Source organism: Pinus tabuliformis, chromosome 5_2, assembly GCF_031772625.1.
Source record: "Pinus tabuliformis cultivar Carrire ecotype Pingquan chromosome 5_2, CPIR1, whole genome shotgun sequence".
NCBI classification, from domain to species: domain Eukaryota; kingdom Viridiplantae; phylum Streptophyta; class Pinopsida; order Pinales; family Pinaceae; genus Pinus; species Pinus tabuliformis.
The window spans coordinates 503778672-503803522 of NC_142306.1; the positions used below are offsets into that span (position 1 = coordinate 503778672).

General features: G+C 40.3%; 1 protein-coding gene across 1 annotated transcript in view; it reads left to right on the forward strand.

Annotated features, from left to right (window-relative positions):
• Window positions 1-24851, forward strand: part of LOC149159896 (uncharacterized) — a 69605-nt gene that overhangs the window by 31296 nt on the left and 13458 nt on the right. Inside the window, exon 2 of the mRNA XM_089434459.1 lies at window positions 19612-19706. Within this exon, the coding sequence (XP_089290585.1) occupies window positions 19612-19706 (95 nt within the window). The remainder of the gene's footprint in view (window positions 1-19611; window positions 19707-24851) is intronic.

Here is a 24851-nt window from a genome sequence, read left to right on the forward strand (position 1 = left end):
TTCACCATAGAAACATCACACTGATCTTCCGCATTAGTACCTGTGCTGATGCTTGGCCTGCTGCCTCACATCCCCTACACTACTGCTTCCTGTACTGCTGCCTATGACACTGCCAGTGCCACTCCTACATCTATACTGCAACTCCCTCTCAACATGCTGCATCATGATGCCCATAGCACTGCCACTGATAATTGCTGCACTGCAACTCAGTTACCGAGAAGTAAGTAACTGACTTCACCCAAACACTGACATCCCGATCAGTCTAGAAGCCTCGTGATGCTGAAGCTACCTCTGCTACAAACACCTTCATGCCTCTCGCACTGCTGCAACCTTTGCTGCACTGCTACAGACTTCTGCACTCTAGCCCTGCCTTGTCGCTCCACCACACTTTGCTCCACCCGACACCTGTCATCATGCTACTGTCGTTAAGGGCTCCCGTAGTCGGATGTGATCCAAGAGTTTGGGTACCTCAAGGATCCTACCCATAGCATATAGTCCCCCTAAATACAACTCGATGTCACCCCACCTCTTCTCTAGAGGTGCATGAGCACTCATGGCACAATCGTCATCAGTCTTGACCTCCTTCTCCGCGTTTGCTGGAGTTTCCTTTGAGTCAAAAGCTTCTCCCTTGCCTTTCTTCCTGGGGCACTGAGATGCATAATGTCCCAGTTCCCCATAGTTGAAGCACTTGACCTTGGAGATGTCCTTCTTCTTCCTCTTCCCTTGCTGTCTCGCAGATGCTAGAGCTGCATCCTCCTCCTCCTCTTTCTTGACTCGAACTCCCTTACCACTACTCCTCGCCTTGGTCATCCTCCTGATCTCTTCCTGTCGAAGAGCTGCCCACATCTCCTCCCAATTGGGGAGAGTTGCTCTGCCCAAGATGCTTTGGACAAATGTCTCCCAGTCCTCGGAGACTACATTCAGAGCAGTCCTGACCATAAACTCTGGATCCGGTGTAGACCCCACGGAAGTAAGTTGGTCCCGAATTTCTTGCAACCTGAGGAGGAAGGGATCTATCTCCTCTCCCTTCTACATCTAATATGACCTCAACTGATTCTCTAATAGCATCTTTCGCTGCACGGAAGAGCCTTGGTATAAGGTGGTCAGGGTGTCCCACATCTCCTTTGCTATGTTCTTCTCAACAATATGTGCTATGACATGATCTTTGACCTCATCTAGGATCATGCACTTCACCCTCGCCTGGGCCTCCTCATACTTCTCATTCTCAGCTGGGTCAACTGGGATAGCTACTACTTTCAAGGCATAGTCCTTGATGCGATGTCTATCCAACACTGCTAGGATCCTGGCCTTCCAGATGACAAAATTGGAAGCTCCGTCCAACCTGTACTGATCCCTTAGTTCGTTCACTGCCATCTCTGCTCCTCTTCTGGACTCCCTTTGAGTCTTGATTTCCCTCGTGGAAATCCTCTGGCCAACTGTCGAACCGCTCCTCTCCAATCTTCCTTTGCAACTGCAACTCGAATCTGGATTTCTTGGCTAGAAATCCATCGAGGTAGTGATTCCCTTTGCCTTGGTTCCATCTCCTTAGACACTATTCTGCATTGACAGAAACAACGTCCCACTAGCTCCTCAAATCACAATTTGAACAACTCCCTTAGCCTTGCGAACTGAAGAATCTGAGCCCTTCAGGCTCTGCACAATCTCGACAAAGGCTGAATTTGCTCCTCCGGCCAATTGTGTCAATCCTACCTGGTTGAGAAGGATGACGTGGCTCTGCGTGAGCCTCTTCTGCCTCTCTTTGCCTCTGTGCTGGCCCTTCCCTTGGCTCGAAATGCTGATGCAGGCTCTGCGTGAGCCTCTGCGTCACCCTCTAAGCACTGCGTCACCTCTTCTCTTGTCGCTTCAGCTCTAGAACAATGCCGTTTCTTGGGATAGCTGCTTCTGCTGCAAATTTTCAGATTTCTTCTGCTGGTGTCTTCAGACCTCCTATGATTTGCAATCGCTCTGATACCATGTGAAAACTTTTGAATCTAACACATCAGAAACCCCTACTGCATTTTCTGGTTTACTATCTTCTACTTGTTCTTTGCATTAACAAGTTATTTAAATGCATAAATATCGAAGTAAACACAAATGTAGCCTTCACAAATATACAGATCAACAACTGAAATAAACTGAGACAACACAAGGGACACCGTTACTTTTGGCCAATCGTCCCCGGAAAAACCCAATGCGGGAAAAGTGATGCAGCATATATGAGGGTTTTATTATTAAGCAGATTCTGAATACAACTAGGGTGCCAGAAATGGCTCACCCTTCAGAGAATATCCTTGCCAACAATACCTCTTTCTGGAGACAAATATTCTGGCTGATCAGCGACTGGATGATTAATCCCACATTGACTCCAGCTGTTCCTTGTGTTGGACAGCGAAAGCTGCTTCACACACTCCTCTGGAACTATGTCACCCTCTTTGGAACTGCGTCACCCTCTCTGGTTCTGCGTTAGCCAATCAGCTCTCAGTCTGTCCCACTAGATCACTTCAGTGCAACCTCTGAAGCCCTCTGCGTCAACTGTGTCAACCTCTACGGCCTCTGCGTCAGCTCCTTTGGCCCTCTGTGTCCTCTGCGCTGGCCTCCTTAGCCTCTGCGTCAACCCCTGCTGCCTCTGCATCAACTTTCCTAGGCTTTGCGCTGCCTCCTTGCCGAGCTGCTCCTCATTGCGATTGATCACTTGTTCGATTTCCTCAACAAACCTCGCCCCAGAAAATCGAATTGATTGATCTCTCATGGTGTCTTGGTGTGTCTCCAACTGACCCTCAAGCCTCCTCTTATACTTTTCCTGTTGACGATTCAATGACCAAGTTTAAGTCCCTACCAACGACTAAGATTAGATCTAACTTGATCGTTGTTATTTAGTACTTTCTCACCCATATTATATTAATACACATTAATATTTTAATTTTCCCAAGTTTAGACTTAAGGTCTCATTAAAAATATTAATTATTTTAATATCTCTCCATCCGGGTGGAATTTCCCCAAACGATTTCTGGGTCTTGGAGATCTCATGTGCCTTAGCCTCTCCTCCAAATTTCAAGGCTAGAGCACATCCGATGCTACCAAAAATAAACATCTAATCCCATACATATCCAATATAGATTCCGCTTAAGAAATATATGAAGCCCTCTCCAAGTTATTTACCATCAAGAACATTGGTGAAATAGCTAGTCTCGAGAATGAATTAAGAACAATAAAGATGACAAAAGATGACATTGTTTCATCATATTTTGTAAGGATCTCTAGAATAAGAGATGAACTCCAAGCTATAGAGGAAGTTGTACCAGAGAAATTACTGCACTACTAAGTCTACCAAAATTTTGGAGTTCTTTTGCATCAGGAATTAGCAGTTGGAAAGATACTCCAACCTTTGAACAAATGTGGAACGCATGTAGTCAAGAAGAAGCCCGCATCTCGTTAGTAAGTGACAAAAAGGAGGATGAAGAAAACAACACTTCTAATGCCTACTCTCCTCATAACAAGAAGAAGAGAATATACAAGAAGTTCAAAGGACCAAAGAAGAAGGTTGATCTATCAAAAGATTGAGTGCTACAATTGTCACAAGATGGGACACTACAAAAGTCAATGTTCTGAGAATCCAAGGAATAAGAAGAGAGAAAAATAACATGCAAATGTTACCGATGAAGTTCCACCTAAGAAGAACAAGACTAAAGAATTTGAAGTCAAAGACTTATACTATTAAGTCTCCTCTCACATATCCTTTTTAGTCTACTATTTTAAGTTTTGTAATGTTTTCTTTTATGTTTTGATTTCTAGAGTTTGTAGATCTAATATATCTTGTTAGAACATCTTTGGATTGTTTAAGTTGTAGGTTTCACTTTGATGTTTAGTTTCCTCCTGACATCAAGATCTATCTGTATTATATACTCATAACCTTTTTATATTTTCTTTGGTAAGAAAGCTTGTATAATACACAAAGGTTATGGAGGAAACTTCAAAGGATAAACTTGAGTCATGAAAGAAACTCTGTTGCAAAGGAATCCTTTCAAGAGTTGATGTACTACACGGTTTGTTAAAGAACAACTAAAGGTATGTCATTTACTACAAGATTTTACAAGGTTTTCTTGATACAAAAGTTATGTCATATACTACAAGATTTTTTACAAGGTTTTCTTGATACAAAAGGTATGTCATATACTACAAGATTTTTTACAAGGTTTTCTTGATACAAAAGGTATGATCATTCTTCTTTTGAAATTTGCTTTACATTACTTACATCTTTATGTCTAGGGTTTTTGAATGATAAAGATTCTTGTTAGGGTGATTAATCATTAGATTGAATCTACCCTTGTTATACTATCGGTTGTCATTCTTTTGAAACCCTAACCTTTAGGGTTCACTATGAAACCCTAGCCTCTTAATGCTAAGGGTATGCCAATGCTGATTATGAAACCCTAGTCTTCTTAGGGTTTGTTGATAAAGTCTAGAACATATGATGAAGTCCTCTTCTTTTGAAGTTTAGAGTTTTGATAATATTATGGTAAAAGTCCTAGTCCTTCAGGGTTTGCTGTTAATGTCTAGGTTATCTAATGAAACCCTAGACTTTTAGGGTTTGGTGAATTAGGATTTATGAACAAAACCCTTGCAATAGTTATAGTAAAATCTTAGGAAAGAAATCCTAGTTGTATATTCTTTCGTATGATTGAAACCCTAGTCTAGTTAAAATTGTTGTATATCTAATTTTGATGTGCTGATGTTCGTATCTAAGGGTTACCTTATAGATATTGATATGAGATGCTAATGAAACCCTAGATATGTATATGCAAATATGCTATCTTGATAAAATCTAGGGTAGAGATTGATATTCTAGGGCATGATGATATTGTTTTTGATTATTGATATGATGATGAAATCTAGGTTTGCAACAAACCCTAGTAGAGTTTGACATGTAATTGTCGAATCCCTAGATGTGTATGATCGGATTGATTAAGTTGTTGTGTCAAATATGGAGTCTAGGGTTTGTGACAAAACCATAGCAAGTTATTGAAGTCTAGAATATAAAAGATATGACCCTTGTTGATTATGGACCTAACCAGGTTTAGGTATTTGATGTCTAAAGTTGATTATTTTGATGCTTCCATTGTAATAACATGATTTCAGTTGATTTCATGCTTCAGTATATTTGTATTTGGTTGTACTTGCTATTAAAGTTTTGCAGGTACATAATCTTCAAGATGTTGAAGATGTTCATAATTGAAGATGATAATAATGATGAGCATGATAAAGGAAGCTATAAGAATGGTGATGATCAAGATGACCTTGATGCCATGAGAAAGAAATGAAGCCTTGAAAGGATAAAATTACTCCAATATTATAAAAGAGGACTCTGTTAATCTCCCTAAGTTTTTTTTTTTAACAACGTGGTGAATCGGTAACTGCGAGACCTAATCTAAGGAAGACCCAGGATCAATTCTTGTAGCTGCCACTATAACACCAAGAGTACATCCAACAACCTACAAGCCAAATATACTAATTTCTTATGATTTTGGCAAGAGCTGAGACTCATAGAAGAAGAGGTATATCTTCCTAGTTGAGAGGGAGGGCATATATTATAATAGCCATAGTGAATACCCTGAAGAAAGAATGAAACCGGAGAATGAATTTGCAAACAAAAGACTTAAAGAGTACTGAGGCTGTATATGGTGGTACTGAAGAAATAAAAGAAGAAGAAAGATTTCGACAAGTTGTATAAGTAGCATCAAAATAATTGAAGACCTCGAAGGTTTGTGTTTATTTGTATATATATTTGAAGGTTTATCACTGATTGGGGTTGTGATTGTGTAGGATCTCTTCGTAAAAAGGTTGAACATTTGAAGCATGCTTGGATTGGTGGATATATATTTGATTAAGCGAGATAAAGCATCTTGTGGCAACAAGATGCTTGGGAGGACATCTGGTCGGTCCATGTGTTGATGTCTAGGTCCCGAAGTAGGAAGGGTGGCGTTGGTCATGGAGCTCCAACCTTGGATACGCACCTGGATCCCTGGGTTGGTGTTAGAGCTTAAAAGGCCTGATGGTACCTAGAGTGGCTAAATCTTGAGTACACCTTAGTCCCATTTGATTAGAGTACCCTGGTCAAGTATCTAATCTGTAGCGCTGCGTGGGCTCTTCATAAAGTATACCATTTTGAGATCTTCCATGTACCATTGTATATGTAATTATGAATACCTCCCTAGTTAAGAGGGAGTGTTGAAAAATGCAGCTAGTGTCGGTCTTCATACTTGTATTTGAAGTCATGGTGTGATGTATTTGTCAAAAGAAAGAAAAATAAAATTATTGTAAAAGAAAATGACTTATTAAAGCATGGGTTTCATGCTTGGGTCAATGGTTAATAGGGCAAAGCCTCCATTGCAGGCTTCTAGGGTTTCTGTTAAGAGTCCTTGTCCCTGTCATTATGTAACAGAACCTTCTTGGGTTTTATTAGTCAAGAAAGAAATTTATTTTTATGTAACTTAGGTCTTCGAGGCCGCCTCCACCAAGTTGGCCTCATCAAGGGAATTTGACCTCACAAATTCACTATATAAAGGTCGGAGCACACTCACACAAGTTCGATCTGCAGTAACTGGAAGCAGAAAAAGGGTGCGAAATCCAAGGAAGAGGGAGGAAAACCTAGCGAAGGAGAAGGAAGTCTTTGTCAAGCAAAAGAAGTCGAATTTTCTCTCTCTTTATCTCACACGTGCCAAAAAGTTGAAGCTGCAGAAGGGCTGAAATTTTGGAGTGTTGCTGGGCTGTAGCCGTTGGACAAGAAGAGATTATTGAAGTTTGCTGCATCCAGGGATGCGGGGGAGCGGCTTCCCCCCCTCAAACCCGCTCCCAAATCGCACTTCCTTATTTTCGCTCCCTAGCCTTTTTTGAAGTAACATTCCAAATGCAATTTTTTTTCAAAGAAACAAATAATTTTTGAGTGGGGTAGCCTAATGATCAAACCTATGGCCCTAGTATTGATATGCGATTCATGGTAATGTTAAATTCTTAAAGTAAAATCATTTTCATCCTTTTACTTAAATTTTAACATTACCATGAAATGACTCAGGATGTTTGAGAGTGGTTCCGACCTCATTGGATTTCATATGGAGAAAGTAGAATTTTAGATCTCATTCAAAATCTAGCAGACCTATTAGTTTTTTAGGATTTCAGGATTGGGGATTGCAATGTTTCCATTGGATTTTGTCATGTATTAGGGTATGGAACTCGTTTTTAATCAAGAGCACCAATCCCTCTATGTACCTTGATATTAGTGACACTGGTTGTCGAACTCCTCTATCATGACCCTACTAAAAGTGTACCCATCACTCAAACAAACTCTTGACTTGACATGCTATGTTTTTTCTATCTAATGTTAATGCTTAGAGGGTGATATTAATGAAAAAGATCTTGATTTTCCGACAAGAATAAAAAATTAGACATTTCTCGTGGCGGCAAGAGGCCCAAGCATTAGCAATAGATAATAGATTTACTTGTCTTTTATAGTTTCTAGTAGTTTTTATAACTGTTGACTCTTTCATATTTATTATGATATTTTTTATAAACAATATATGACGATTTAAGTTTGAAGTTTGAAGTTGGCAATTATAACTCATTGGTAATGAATTATGAATATGATGCTTCGTGAAAGTTGAAAGTTGTGTCATTTCATTTCATTTTATAACATTTCATTCCATGTTAGATATTCTTTGTTGTAATGGTTACATTTAGCTTACAAGTACAAATTTTGTGATCAATGATGATAAATGTTATATATTAAATTTTGAAATCTTGAAACTTTAAGATTGATGAATCATGAGACTCAATATGTTGTATGTTACTAACTTGTGGACGTGGTTGATGAAGATTATAAATTCTAGATGATTGATGTTATATGGTCCAATCTATGTTTTTATGCCTTTTATATCTAATTCATGATTCTACATGCTTATGTTGACATATATGCATCAAAATATAAAAAAATATATATTATATAAAAATTCGCTCTCCGATATGCTCCCAAACTGGGAGCTTCTGAAAATGTCGCTCCCGCTCCTGCTTCTGCTCTCGTTCCCCGTTTTCGCTCCCACGCCCAAGTAACCTTGGCTGAATCATATTGGAAGGCTGATTTGGTGGAGGAGGAAGGTCTTTTGGTCAGGTCTAAGGTCTTGGTCTATCTCAATTTGATTAGTGGAAGAGTTTGACTGGGTTTTACCCTAGAGAGGGGTTTTAGCCCTAACTGAGTGCCTACATCTGGTGTCGTTGATCTTCATGTTTTGATTTGATGATTGCTCGATGAAACAAAGATAAAAGAATAACATAAAGATAAGATAATAAGACTACAAGTATATCACAAGTAATTATCAATATAATAGAATCTTTCTGCCTTCTGATTTTCTAACAGTTCCATTGGATTATTCACGACAAATATTGAAAATAACACAACTGCAATTTCACAAATAAATAATCACAAGAACTGATAAAATAACACACATAAAATTTGACACTGGTATTTTTGGACAAATTGTCCCTGGAAAAACCTCGAAGGGAAAACCAGTTCTGTAGATGAGGGATTTTTATTATTTGTCAGCAAATCAAGGATTATATCAACTGCTTCCCTGACACTGGCAAAGCTCTGACAAATTTATATCTTCACTACTGCTGGTCAAGTCAAACCTTAAGAAGCAAATCGACCCACTGGAAAACTTGTCGGCCCAACTTTGGCAACTCGCACTGCCTCAAGGCTCAAACTGTTTGCTCACTATGCTTGAACCAACTCGTACCTCCTAGAAATGAGCACTGCCTTCCGAGAATTATTTCGACAAGATAAATTGCCTCCAACAACTTGCTTAACCAACTCGCATTGCCTCTGAGAATTAGTGGCAACTAAAACGATCCTTTGTCACTGCGCACTAGATAATCTGGCTACTCGCTTTGGAATTTTGACCTCCCTCTGTAGAATAAAATCGACCTCCTTGTGGAACTCAGAAATTGGAAGCAATTTTTGAAGATTCTCTCTGGAAATTCTCTCCCCAATCTCTCCTGCTGAAAACCCTTGCTGCTGGTGACACCCACTGTAAGGCCTTCGTGAGTGAAGTGCGACGGGCACTGGCGACTCGTGCACGAGAGCGGGCGCGCGGAGGAAATGTGCGACGGGAACGCGACAAACGCATGCGACGAAATGTGACAAAATGAAGAACACTTATGCGACTAAGTGTTGAGCGTGAGCTTTTATATGCGATGTGAAAAACATATGAAAGCCGACTTGTAACATGGTGCATATGGGCATACGATGATGGTTGTGGGGTCGGCCATGGGGCTGCACACCCCATGTAAACCCACGTTGATAATGGTATATATTAGTGGAGCTTGAGCTCATTTGTTCATCATCGAATCATCACTTCTACGCATAAGAGGGGTAAAACCTGCGCAAGGGAGAGATAGAACTGCGCATATCTCATGCGCTCTATCAAGGTGCAGTTTTGGTGTATTCTTGTGCCGGTTGAGGTGAAGGCAAGTGTGCCGGGGTTCAGTTTGGATGCAGATTTGTGCAGGACTTGGTAGAGAGGAATAAGTGGCTCGGGTGAGCACTTCTCTTTGTGCAAGGGTGCACATGATTGTAAAAGCAGGTTGCTTATCTTTGTAAATTTGTCTAAGTGTGAGGCTTGATTCGGCCAAGACACACTTGTGTTGTAAATCTGATATTCTTAATAAAATTGTCGCGCAGACTCACATTACGGGGAATTGCCCCTCCCCTTTATACTTGTTGCAATTGTTGTTGTTCTCGGTATAATTGCATGATGATAATGAATGAGTATGGGCTTCATTAAGTATAAGGGATAATTGCTTTTACTTAGTTGCGAAACACAAGCTAAGTATGTTAATGTGGAAGTAGGCGTAGTCCACGAATGTTAGTATTGGTGAAAAGAATGCGTTCGGTGGTGCCGCACCTTGCTACAAGCGGTTGGAAGACTACCGCAGGTGTAGGGGCGTGACAGGTGGTATCAGAGCAGCTGATCCGGGTATTGAAGGTTGTAGCTGCTACACACCTTCACCGAAGTGAAGGTGGTATCAGAGCAGGTCTGAAGAATTGGAGAAGTCTTGCAGGAAGCTGGTGTTGAAGCTGTTGAGCAAGGGTTGCTTGTGACAGGTACTTGCAGGTGAAGGAAACCATTTCACACGAAGTGGAACAAGGGTCGGTTCAGGTTGCAGGTGACTTGGTAAAGATGTCTATCTGGCAGAGATTGGGTTTTGCAACCTTCGAAGAGTTTGAAGGAAGTCTACTTGAAGAGTCAGAGGAAGTAAGACAAGGATTTGCGGGATATGGCAAAAGATTGTTCGAAACAAGAAGTGCTCTTCATGCTTTGGCTAAGAAAGGGGTTTCTAACCAGAATGAGGAGGAAGCCTCTCAACTTGCAAAGGAAATGGACTTGCTTGAAGCAGAATTCAAGGAACTAGAGATAAGACATGAATTGAATCAGAAGAAGTGGGATTGCCTAACCCTTGAGGTAAGGCATCTCAAGGCCTTGAAGAAGAAGGTTGAGTCTGATGAAAAGAATGATGATGCTTCTGTGGAGATGATGCAGATACTTGGTGCTTCTGCTACTACGGAAGTGGCCTCTAGAAGGGATCCTGAAAGGAACAAGTTGGAGTATGTTCAAATGAAGGTTGGAGGTGCTGATGTGCTCACTATGGTGGATAGTGGGGCTTCTCACAACTTCATGGGTGAAGATACTGCGAGAAGAATTGGGCTGAAGTTTGTACCGACAAAGGCACAAATGAAGACAGTGAATTCTCCTCCTATTGAGATTCTTGGTATAGCTGAGAGGGTGGACACTACACTTGGTGAATGGACTGGGAAGGTGGACTTCACTATAGTGCGGATTGATGACTATGAGGCTGTATTGGGGATGGAGTTCATGAAACAATTTGATGCTATGATCGTTCCACATTTGAAGAAGCTCTACATTTATGATGGAAGGGAAGATGTACCCATTGGTGTGCCAACCATTGGTGTGACTAGGCCTGATTGTAAATTGGGAGTGATGCAAATGGAGGATAAGGAGAAGATGAACAAGCGGTTGTCTAGTGTTGATACAAAGCTTGTGGAGCAGTCATTGGTCATCAAGACACTTTCAGATAGCATCTTGGATTTGACAAGAAGGCTAGAGTTGGTGGAGGATGATGATGATCAGGTATATGTGAGACCGGATGTCCAGAGGGAAGACCGGGTTGCTTATCTACAATGGATGGAGATTGAGGATCCTGATAGGTGGATCGAATTGATTAGTGAGGGAGAGCCTTCAGGCTCTACTCCCTCTACATCTTCTTAGATGGATGAAGAAGATGGGGCTCATTGTTAGCTGCTCATGGCAGTGAGTCCTTAAACATGTTTGAGCAGGTATGATTGATGGTGCAGGGATGGCTTGGCATCAAGCATCATGACATGTTGCAGATGAGATGGATGGAGTTTCCATGGACCTGAGCATGGATTATGGAGATGGATTCTTGAGGAGTCAAGGGTGTGACAGATGTTTGAGGAACAGCTGGTGATGGCATGAGGATGTTCACTCTCATGGATTGAGCGTGATGGTTGGATTAGCTACCCAACTAGTTCAGACATGAGGTCCGGATGTGTGCAGAGATATGTTGGCATCGTGCTGGAGTATCATGGCAGAGGTTCACATGGAGACACATGATGAGGTCGACACGAGATTTTGCAGTGGAGATTGTGGCAGAGGGGTCGATGATCATGGATCGAGATGATATCTGATGGAGAGCATAACGTTGAGGTGCATACCTTGGTATGGTGAACTTGGTGGCAGTTGGTCACTAAGTCAAGGCATGATGGAGATGAAGCTCTACATATGTTGCAGGGATGTTTGCTTTGTGTGGAGGAGTCAACATCATGGATGATGATGATCTTGGTGGATGGCTACCGAGATGGTATGTTGTCGAGGACGACAACGATTTTAGGTGGAGGAGGATGTAAGGCCTTCGTGAGTGAAGTGCGACGGGCACCGGCGACTCGTGCACGAGAGCGGGCGCGCGGGCGGGCGCACGGGCGCGCGGAGGAAATGTGCGACGGGAACGCGACAAACGCATGTGACGAAATGTGACAAAATGAAGAACACTTATGCGACTAAGTGTTGAGCGTGAGCTTTTATATGCGATGTGAAAAACATGTGAAAGCCGACTTGTAACATGGTGCATATGGGCATACGATGATGGTTGTGGGGTCGGCCATGGGGCTGCACACCCCATGTAAACCCACGTAGACATGGTATAAGTAAAAGGAGCTTGAGCTCATTTGTTCATCATCGAATCATCACTTCTACGCACAAGTGAGGGGTAAAACCTGCGCAAGGGAGAGATAGAACTGCGCATATTTCATGCGCTCTATCAAGGTGCAGTTTTGGTGTATTCTTGTGCCGGTTGAGGTGTAGGCAAGTGTGCCGGGGTTCAGTTTGGATGCAGATTTGTGCAGGACTTGGTAGAGAGGAATAAGTGGCTCGGGTGAGCACTTCTCTTTGTGCAAGGGTGCACATGATTGTAAAAGCAGGTTGCTTATCGTTGTAAATTTGTCTAAGTGTGAGGCTTGGTTCGGCCAAGACACACTTGTGTTGTAAATCTGATATTCTTAATAAAATTGTCGGGCAGACTCACATTACGGGGAGTTGCCCCTCCCCTTTATACTTGTTGCAATTGTTGTTGTTCTCGGTATAATTGCATGATGATAATGAATGAGTATGGGCTTCATTAAGTATAAAGGATAATTGCTTTTACTTAGTTGCGAAACACAAGCTAAGTATGTTAATGTGGAAGTAGGCGTAGTCCACGAATGTTAGTATTGGTGAAAAGAACGCGTTTGGTGGTGCCGCACCTTGCTACAAGCAGTTGGAAGACTACCGCAGGTGTAGGGGCGTGACACCCATGCTGTCAATGTGCCCTTGCTATCACTGCAAATCTATCTCACGAATGTGTTTTCCAAAGGCCCATCGATCTCTTATAATCTCTCATTAACGAGTCAACAACCACAATCTAATTCCAATCGATGGCTAAGATCATATTGACTTCTAAAAATCACTTTTTCTAGAAGTATCTAGAGCAAAATCAATTTGTCTCCCATTTCCCTAAGTTAGACCTGGGAAAATAATTAAAACTGACATATTAATTTAATTAAGACAATTTATTTAGGAAAATTTCAATGTGTATTGAAGATAATTAATCCTCTTGTGTACCTTAGTCTCATAGACACCATTTGAGGCTAGAACACCTGTCCGAGCTACAAAAAACTAACATTGAAGTCCTCCAACTTAGTTCCTGGCAGATCACATTCTAGCCCAAGCGTTTTTGTATGGCTTTTCCACCAGATTAAAGTGTGGTCCACTAACTTCAGTCTAGCAAATGATACCTTTTGTTTTTCATCTATATGGTGAACGTTTAAATAAACTTATAGTTGTTGCAACCAAAGATTCAATTTCAATGCATTGATCTCACTTTGGTGTGGCTTTAGGTCCACTTTCACTTCCATCTTGAATAGGATTGTGAAGGGTTAACAACAGTGGAACTCAATTGCGCTTTCTTGGGTTCTTGACTCCGTTTTTGTGTCTTCATTATCTCCTGGTTTCCCCTTTGATCTGATATCTGACTTAGAACATTCGACCTCTCCCACCAGTCCAAAATTGCTTGCTAGAGTTGCCATGAGGAGGTTCATATTGCGATTGATATTGACAACTTTTGCTTCCAATCTTGCAAATCTCTCTTCTGCTGGGTCTTGAGGGTTATTATGAATAGACTTGTCAACTATGACTATGGTTCTGTGACTTTCTTCTTAAACTGGTTCCTGTATCCTTGCAACTTCCCAAAAAATGGCCCAAAGCAAACTATTCTGATACCAATATCATTTGTAAACTGTTGTGGATATTCCATTGGAACATTTCATCACAACAAATCTCATAAAATAGTAAAATCTTTACTGTGAAGGTTAATTTTCCTTAGACCTCAGATTCCTTAATTACTAGTTTAGTGCTTAATTGTATGAAATGGTTGAAATGCACAAGTGAGCAATTGCATCCTAAAGATGGGCAAAAACTCATGACCAACAAAACCGTCCTCCTTATTATAGCCGACACTCAAGGAACAAATTACTGACACACCTAGTGAAAGATAGTGCTAGTAAGACGTCAGCTGGGCTGACCAAAAAGAGCGTAGGGTAGGCTTAGGATTTTGACGGAACCTGCCCTTGCACACTCCGGACTAAGGAAACATCTTTTCATAGAAAGGCACCACACTTGGAATGTAGCACCCGGTCACAAGGCACCACCTCTTGAATATGGCACCTGGACCTAGACACAAAGGAACACCAGCTGTCAGTTTCACTGACCAACGTTGGGCTGATTGAGCCCTCATACCTCTGCCATACCCAAGGATGAAGACTCACAGGAAGACAGCGCACTGTCACTCCTCCACTCCATCCACCCCTCAACACGCGGGCACCACGAGGACACAGCCGTGAGCACTGGAGGAGAGGGACAGGCTAAAGGGACATCTAATTTTAACGGTAGAGAGCCAAATCATCCTTCGAAGTGCTAGCAACCTGTACAAGACATGACCAGACACGGACACAACCGGACAAGACATAGTGGTGTTTAAGCACTTTTTAAAGGTGTGACGTACTATTTTTTGCACCCAATGGCTTACGGCTTAGTGTTGCTTCAAGCTCAATATTACCAGCACGGGGTGAGGCGCATACGCGTATAGTCAATTTCATTCCTGAGATGGCGGCCCAACCCAGGAACACCATGCCTTGTGAGAGACCCAGCTGGACATAGCAGGACTCAAACCCTGCGACCCGATAAAGGCTCTAACCCTGAGCTATATGCCCCGATCTCAGACTCACTCTCAGACTCTGACTCACGACTCACTCTCTCACTCACTCTCAGACTCTGACTCACTCTCAGACTCAGACTCCGACTCCGACTTGCAGGATTCTAAAAGGTTATCATATCCTTCTCTGATTTTTTACTCTAAAGGGTGCACCTAATTACCTATGACTTTTTTACAATAGAGAACATAAAACACTCACTCGCCATCCATAAATAAACACAAGATTTACCTTCCTGTAATCAGGGAAGGGTTTTCTTCAATTACCTAAGACAAAGGACCCGGAGGGCGCTTTCCTGTAATCAGGGAAGGATTCTCTTATTTTGAGAGAATATTTCCAATCCTTACCGCCCGATGGATCCGGGGTAAGTGACCGCTCCAATAGAAGCACAAGAGCCTTTCCTCAGGATAGAAGCACAAAGAGAATAGTAAGTCTTTCCATCCAGCTATCCTGGCTTAGATGCTGGGCTTGGCTTATTAGCTGGTCTAGATATGCTAGCTGCTTTCACGACTGCTTCTTCTATGCCTACGCCTGGATCTATCTATGCTTCTCCTGTCCTAGCCTATGCTCTAGCTACCTCGGCCTCTGCACCTGCCCTTGTCACCTATGCTACTGGTACCGGTGCTTAAACTACTGTCATTAGTGCTACTTCTCTAGCTACTGGTGTTACTGGTGGATAAGCTCAGTAAACTGGATCATCTTCTGGTGGATCTGCGGGGTCATCATTTCGGTCAACCGCCTATGCTGCTGGTGAGACTATTCGCTTTGGAACTGCAACTGATGGATCATCTGCTGGTGATGCTATTATATACGTATCTATTTATGTAACTAATGGTTCTGTATCCGCTAAAGGAATTGTATTTGCACCTGGAACAGCTAGCTCTCGTGCTGCACCTTTCACTGCTCGTGCATCTTGGTCAGCGGTTTCATCTATTGAACCATTGCTAGTGGCATCCCTTTCTGTCCCAGCTTCCTAGCCACCACCTCGTCCATGACTAGGTTACGATAAAGGACCCATTGCGTCACAAGCGCCATCCATAAATAAACACAAGATTTACCTTGGGAAACTCATATCTGAGAAAACCCAACTAGAAGGTGATGTTGCTCTGCTCTCTTTTCTCTATTATGGAAATATGCAAATACAAAGAAAGAGTCACTCTTTGTGGAGTTACTTGAAACCTGTGGCCTATAAGGATGCCATAGTTTCTTATCCCCCTCAGTTCTGTTCTCTAACTTCCCGCTCCTAGTTCCTCTGCTCAACTATAAAGCAAATACATTGACATAAATTGGAACACCCCACTTTTAGTGGCACTGTATTTAACATTGCTCAATAGCCATAAATGTCACAGGGTTCACCGAATTCAAACCTTGAGGTTCAAAATTCGGCAAATCTCATTAAATTTTTTCAAGTTTGTTGCAGTTTGGCATTAAAATTCTCCAGGTAATGATACAACCTGCCAGCCAATCATACAGTCTGATTTCTGAAGAACGAATGCCCCTGTTTTTCTGGACTATTGAAAAAGTTGACGAGAGAAAGAATAAAATGCCCAGTGTAGTAAATAAGAGATTCAGCTCATCAATCTCGTTTGACATTCCATTACAGAAACTAACTGATCCTTCAAATAGAACCAGTATGTGACGAAGGGGATGCAGTCTGCACGTGATTGCAACTGTGATGACGGATATTCTTTAATTGTGAAACTGTGTCAATTAATTTTAGTGTCTGTGCTTTGAACCTTTGCAGTCTGATTCATTTCCGTGAGTCTTTTAATTTTTTTGCAACAGTCTTTTAAATTTTAGCGACAGTGCTTTAAATATGCTATATATGTCAGATATTAACCATTTAGAATGTTATTTATATATTTATTTATCTATTTATTTTTATTTTATGTTAGTTTTGTACTATTGTATTATATATATATATATATATGAAATTTTATTTATTATATATAAAATATCTTATAAAATATTTATATTTTGAAAAAATGTATATGGACAAACCTAATGGCGAACCTTATGAAAAATTTGAATTCGAACTGAACTTCATCCTTGTCGAATTTGAACTCGAACCGGAACCATGTGACATTGAGAGCCATCTAGGGGTAAGGTTTTGACTTCTTCAACCCTTAGAGTTATTGTTTTGGACCTTCTGGAATCTTCTTCAAAGCCCACACCTAGCTTGTCGCATATGCGTGAGTAACTGGGGTTGACATGGCATCCTTTCCTACCATGGTGGTCAGCATGGTAAGTCAATGTGTGGGGGCATAACTTTTGCATACAAGCTCTTATTGACATGATTTTTGTGTTATTGAATAGGTCTTTGAGTGTAGATCGATGTTAAGGGATCTGAGTTAAAGTTGAGAAAGTTTTGACCCCAAAAAATGCTGTTTGATGCCTCAAAATGGCTTCTGGAGGTTTCAAACCCCAATTTTCCAAGTTGGGACCTCCTGTCAAAATGACTTTGCAAGATGATTCCTCCAATCTTTTCTACTCTAAAAGCATTGAGATAGATGGCTAATAATATAATGGTCCAATCCAGATCATTTGGTTCTTGGAAAAGAGCAAACAACTAAAAATAACAGTTTCTCAGAATCTAGTAGAACTGATTCTGAAACATGCTCTAGTCACTGTGAAGACATGGATGCATCTGAAATGGAACCAACATGATGGAGTCTGGTTCGATCATAGCTTTCCAGTTACCCAATCAAATCTCATGGTTAACATTGCTTAAGCTAGCCTACTGAGTTAAACATGTTTAATTAATATTTAGATGTCCATTATATTATTTATCATTACTATTTAGTACATTTTGGCATATTAATCGCATGCTATACTCATTCCTTTTTACTCTGCAAGGATCTTGCTAGATTTTTTGTCGGTTCCCCAATATTTTGAGGGATACATACATTGGGTTTCCTTTAGAGTCTTACATGATTCCTCTTCTACTGGCCCTTCCTGGATTCCCTATGGATGCTCTGTCAAAGTTCAGTTTAGACTCAGGAAGGTCCGGGGATCTACAAAATTCCTTGGCCCAGTTTCTTTTTCTGATGCAGTTATATTCATTTATCTATCGCAGGGGAAACCAGTAACTAGAACATACAATCATTGCTGCCACCAAGGATCACATAGTGCTGCTGCAAAGAAAACCTCCCCTGGCTCAATATGATAGCCGGCTAACCATACTGAGCAAGGCTAGCCAGGATACAAACCCAGCTGGCGGCATTATCACTATGAGTTTCAATTGCTCACACTACCCCTGTCGGGCACTAATTTTTCTGATGCAGTTATTTTCACTTGACTCCCCAGGATTTTATTTATCCTTCCTCTGATATGGATGGTCTGAGGTCTTCTTCTCTCTACTCTCTTGCTTTAATAATTTCTGGCAACATTTCAGGTTCTGGATATTGATTCCCCAGGATTTATTTTTTCTTCCTCTGATATGGATGGACTCAGGTCCTCTTCTCTCTACTTCCCTGCTTCAATCTTTTCGCAACATTTCTAGTGATCTTCTGACATAGATGAAAGTGAAAAGGATAGGGAATATATTTCATATTTTGTTTGATTTCTTTTTAAGATAGATTGTCTAGTAATTTTTTTTCTATGTGGTTCATGGATCCCGGAGATCAGTGACCACTACGTCCACGGAATAGTTGTACCAGGCAGATCCAGCCGAAGGGATCACTTCTTGCCAGCTCAACCACGTAGCCTGACCTTGAGAGTGTCGAAAGAATTGAACCCGTGACCTCACAATAGCAAAGGTGCTTTAACGATGGGGACTCGACCAATTGAGCTAACCCTTAGGGCTAGATAGATTGTCTAGTATAAAATAAATTGTATAATTTGTAATTATTATGGCTTTTAGTTACAGTGTATTAAATAGATTAGTTGAGGTTTACAATAAAACTGTTTCTTATTAGTTGAGGTGGTGGCATTATCACCGTGACTAGCAACTACTCAGGCTACCCCTGATGGGCATTAATTTTTCTGACGCAGTTATTTTTACTTGACTCCCCAGGATTTTATTTATCCTTCCTCTGATATGGATGGTCTGAGGTCTTCTCTCCACTCTCTTGCTTTAATAAGTTCTGCAACATTTCAGGTTCTGGATATTGATTTTCCAGTATTTTATTTTTTCTTCCTCTGATATGGATGGACTCAGGTCGTCTTCTCTCTACTCTCCTGCTTCATTGTTTTTGGCAGCATTTCTTGTGATCTTCTGACATAGCTGAAAGCGAAAAAGATACGGAACATATTTGATAGTTTGTTTGATTTCTTTTTAAGATAGATTGTCTAGTATAAAATAAAGTTTGTATAATTTGTATTGATTATGGCTTTTAGTTACAGTGGATTAATAGATTAGTTGAGGTTTACAATAAAACCACTGTCTTGCCTGAACTTTCTTTCTTTGCCTAGAGTACTTACTGGCATTGTTTAGTGCTAAACCCATTCCATTTCTTTCTCGCATCTATTATATGCATTTTTAACCTAAGACAATTCTTGTTGTGAAGTTCTTGATCGTGCATGGTTGTCTTGAATATCTTCTTCTATGTTCTTTTGCTTTTATTGTGGTCGGAGCCCGTCTTTGGAACTTTCTATCACAAGCGATAGCATTGGTGTTTTTGGCCATTATTTGTCCCATGTTTGTATGTTCTTTCAGATACTATCACTGTTACTTTTCATGTTCTATGTCTTTATTGGAGGTTGCATTTGCTTTGTTCCTGCAGGGCGCCCAAGTGGATAAAGAAAATATTTGCGTTAGTCACGAACAATGACTTGAAGGGCCCTGTTTTTCCATTTTTCTTGGACATTGGTGATGCAGGTATTGAACATGTGTGATCTGAAGTCAAACTATGAGCCTTGTAGGCAAGTATGAATGTAGACAGATGTTTGTAGATGTGCTTTTGTCTAGATATAATACAGTTCCTGGCTGGAGACAAATGACATTGTAGTCGAAATTATTTCTTATTTTTCATACAGCAATTCTTCCTGTTAGGATGTATGTATAAAGAAATTGAACATGGCTTAGTGAGGAAATCAAAATTGCAACTGTGGATTGCAGAATGGCTTAAGCATTTCTGCTTCCTGCATTATTTGTTATTCATTTTTTCTGATAAAACGTCTTATATAATCTCTTTGGCTAAGCATCTGCTCTATGAGGGGGTGTTTCTATGCCATAAAGTCACCAAGGATTTGTACTTGGCCCCATCCGCACCCACTCGGGGTGTTTTGAACCTGGGTCTCCAGGTTTACATAAGCCCGATCTCGTCACTGCCCGATCTGAGACTTGTGATAGTCTGATGAGAATTCTGTTCTATTGTTGAATTAAGGCTTCTGTGATCCATGTCAAGTTTTTTGAGGAGAGTCTTCGGCGGAAATCACATAATAATACATTTGTCGACGCGTTTCGAACGAACGAGTGTGGTTGATCGTCAGGACAAGTTGAGGAACCAAATCATGGCAGCAGTTTGAATAGGGAGAGCAGATCAACCAATAGCTATAATAACGGCTATATTTGACTAGGAAACGGCTATATTTGACCCACTGTACCAGGAAACAACTATATTTGATCGGGAAACTGTACTGGACCGAGGGATAGGGATAGGGCCATTCAAAAAAAGTTTGTTATATTAACTTTATTACTAAATAGGAATAAATTTAACTGTTTATATTAAATGAGTATATACTAATAATAGATTCATTATTATTATAAAAATAATATAAATCAAATATAAATTAATATTAGATATCATTTTGGGATTCAACTGCGTTAAGTAAGTCATTCACGTATGACCATTTCCATGACAGGTAGTTTTAACTGACTAATTTCTCATGATTTTTGAATAGTTCACTTAGCACTCATTGAAGAAGTGGGATTGAAATGAATTAATATTATTTAGTTAGTTAGATATTAAATCAAAGGACCTTTATTAGTTAAATTCATTTTTAATTTCTTATTCATTTATATTAAAGATATAATGGGGTAATTAGCACCAATCATTAAATTTCTTTATTAAAGTGAAACTAATTATATTAATTATTACACCATCTTAATAATTAACTAACGTTTAATTTGATAGATTTATTATTCTTACTAAAGCTATACAAAATACAAACAAAATAATATTATTAATACAGAATGAAATAATGAGAATTTTTTAGAATTATTTATTAAGGGGTCAACTTACCCCGTTAGTTAGATCATGGCAATATCTTGATTCTTATCATTAATAATAACAAAGTTTTTTATAAAAGTTTATTCAAGTAGATTAACCAATTGACCTCATGCTAAATTAAATAAATCTAACAGTGTGGAATTAAAATATTAAATTAAAGAACTAAAGATAAAGAATATAGCTATTCCTAGTAGGCTAGTTAATTCATTCATGACTATACCCAAAGGTTGGTAAGATCAATCGTTCATAACTTTAAAATTCTATCAACAATTCTATATCATTTGTTTATATCATAATGATAATGGAAAGGATTATTATTACTAACTAATCTAGAGGGAGGGACAGGTCAGAAGATGAGGGGGAAAAAAGAGCAGAGAAGACCTCTCAAAAAGGAACAATGTATGTGGTGGGGGGAGGATGCGGGGGGGGAGGCGGCTAGGAAGAAAAGGCGGGGACCCAACAATTGCTAATATTCTAGCCGTCATCTCTATTGAGATTGCTCGGCCTTTTCTCAATTTCTATAGCTTCCCTAAATTTCCAGTGATGGAAATGCGCAACATTGGCAATCACACGGTCCTCTTCAATACATACATGATGTTTAATACCTAGGGAAAAATAACTTCGTTTCTCCATTCCCTGACAATGGTGCCAAAAGATGTTGTAGCCTTGACGATAGTTCTTGGCTGCAGGGAACCAGTGCTCGGTGTTGACCACTACGTGTCAACGACCCATAGCAGTACACCCCCTTTTTTCGCAAAAGGAATAGCGCCTGACTGATGTGTTCGTGCCGTACAACTATGATCATCAGTTTCACTTCCAAGATGTTATGTAAACCCTTTCTGCATATGTATAATGTAAATAATCTCAGCAGATCCGTGTCGTGTATGTAATTGCCTAGGTAAACCTACTTTTCTGGTGACGATCTACATTCTGGAAGGTTTTTTGTCTCACCGATCCATTCTCGGATGGTCGACAGAGTTTTCCTTTAGTCTTACCCCAAAGCCAAAATGGATTTTGTCACTGGGATCTTAGGAGAGTCCTAGTGTTCTAAATCGAGTCTATGTAAAAGTGATTTGGGAATAATCCTAACTATTTGGTTAGGTTATTTTATTACAAATTGTTTGGTCTGCTAGATTATATTTGTGTTGCAGAAATAGGTAGTCTGTGAGGGTCTATTACAAATGGGTTTTCCCCCTTATGATGTAAAAAATATGAAAATCATGATGTAAAGTGTCTTGAGGGTTGGAAGAATAATTTACCCCCTCATAGGATAATTGATTAAATTTTCAGGCCAAAAATTAATTAAAACACTAAGCCAGAAATTTAATTAATTCTAGGTCCTAGGTAAATTTAAATTCTCCAAAGGCAAAATTCGTCGGTCCTTAAAAAGTAAATTTTAAGATGGTCCAGGGACTAAAGTAAATTAATTATTTTGATAAATTTTAAGCCTTTGATCCCTGAGGTTAAGTCAAAGTCAAAATTTTGGGGAAATTAATTCAAAATTTTAATTTTTGAATTAATTAAAATGCATTTAATTGAAAATTTCGAATTTCCCCAAATATTTAAATATTTCGACGGATGAGATTAAAAGAAATTTTAATTTTCATCAACGGTCGAGATTGCTTTGAGTCGTGTGCTTAGCAAGAAGCTCTTGTGTAATTTTTTTTGAATAATAAAGAAAGACTTTGGGGTTAAGTTTTGCTGGTGTTACTCTTCATGGGAATACTGTAAGATGTTTTGTTTTCATGCATAATTTTTCTAAAGCCATTGATGATAGCTTCTAAAGAGTGGTTTTGAGTACAAGTATCTTGCTCAGTCGCTGGGGTTTGAATAAAAATCTTAATTCTGAACGTAATAGCAGGTATATCTATTTGTCTGAGTTTTATTATTATTTTTCTCGCTCTATTTTTAATGGCTGGATCGAGTTTTGCAGGGAAGTCTTGATGTTAGATCCTCAGGTGTTAGGGGAAGTTTTCAGTTGGACCAGCCAATTCCTAATCCGTGTTTTCTGAAGAGCCCAGTAAAATTAATCCCGGGCTTATCATAAGATTTTTTGTTGGTGATATACGAAGGGTTTTGAACTAGCACCTCCTTAAAATTTAAAAATTTAATTGTGTGTGGGAAATTGATAGATATGGCTGTTGAGAGCCTTAGATCATCAGATCTGGGCGCTTAGTTGGACTCATACTCCTTAGATCTGATAGATCTACCATTCTTGTGCATAGAATTGTAAATTATTTTTGATTTTCTGACTTGGTTTTTTTTGGGTTTTAGTTTTTGTGTTATGAAACCAGCTCAAGAAAAGATAGAAAATATAGATCAACGCCTTAGAATTCAGCCTCTTCGAGGGGGCAACCTCCTTTACATTACATAAATGAACAATTCTTGGATGATACAAATGACAAAACCTCCTTTCTATATATAGGAGTCTAAGGAGTCACAATATAATCCAGCCGACCTAACAATAATAATATAAAGCAGTGTTGCACGAAGCGCCCCCCCCCCCCCCCCCCGGATCGAAGCTCCGAAGCGCGCCCCGTACGGAAGCGCCTAGGAAGCGCCGTACGAAGCGCGCTTCGGAATTTTGGAAGCGCGCTTCGTGAAATTTTTAGCGCTTCCTGGAATTTCCGAAGCGCCGGCTCCGAAGCGCGCTTCGTACGGCGCTTCGGGCCGCCGAAGCGTGGCGCTTCGGAGCAGGAAGCGTGCGCTTCACGCACGCTTCCGTACGCTTCGGCGGAAAGGGGCGCGCCCAAGGGAGAAAAACACATTTTTTTTTAATTTTTTTTTAAGTTATGTTCACTCAACCTTAAGGGGGTGGGTTAGGGTGAGGTTAGAGTGAGGTTAAGGTGAGGAATGAAAAGAATAAAGCCCCCATTCATTCCTCATTTTCTCACTTTGAGTTTATGAGAGTTGGAGAAGAGAAGAGAGGAGAGGAGAAGAGAAGAGAGGAAAGGAGAGGAGAAGAGAGGAGAGCTTGGAGGAGTGAAGAAGGAGGAGCTAGGAGAAGGAGGAGGAGCTTGGAGCAAGAGCTTGGAGGACTTCATCTACAAGAGCTAAAGAGGTAAGTTCAAACCCCAAACTCCTTTGTTTTTTTGAAATTTTTTTTGTATTTTTCTCCTCCCTCTCCTACTCTTTCCCATTGTTTCTACTTGCTCCTTTATTTATAGGTTGCCGTTGTCCACCACCTATATCCATATTCCAAGATGGTGTTCTTTTGGCTTCTATGTATCATTCCACTCTTGGTTTTAATGATGGCAAGGGTGAGGAATAGAAGGGAAGAAACAGAAGAGGACATTGGTGATGGTCCTAATAGTAGTGACCCAATGTATGATGAGGAGGAAGGGTTTGAAGAGGAAGGGGATGAACTTGAAGGGGACACTGAAACACAAGATGGGAAAGCTACATCAACACCCTTGTGGAACTATGTGACCAAACTTGATGGGGGAAAGGGTGGTGGATCTTACAAATTTGTGTGCCCTCATGGTTGTCATGGAGGAAACCCATATTGTGGTTCATATACCCGTCTGAGGAGGCATCTTTGTGGGGTGCTGGACAGTGATGAAAAAAAGGGTTCTGTAGGGGTACAAATTTGCCCAAACATTTCAACTGAAGAAAGAAGAAAATACATCCAAATAGAGATCGCTGCACAACAAAAAAACAAGAAACAAAAAACTCATTCTGAATCAAGTGCAACCTCTAAATTTGGTAGTTGCTCATCTCCTCATGGTACTTCTGCAAGCTCTGGAGGTAGAAGAACAATAGGGGATTTCCTTAATGTTGCTGGGAGGGAT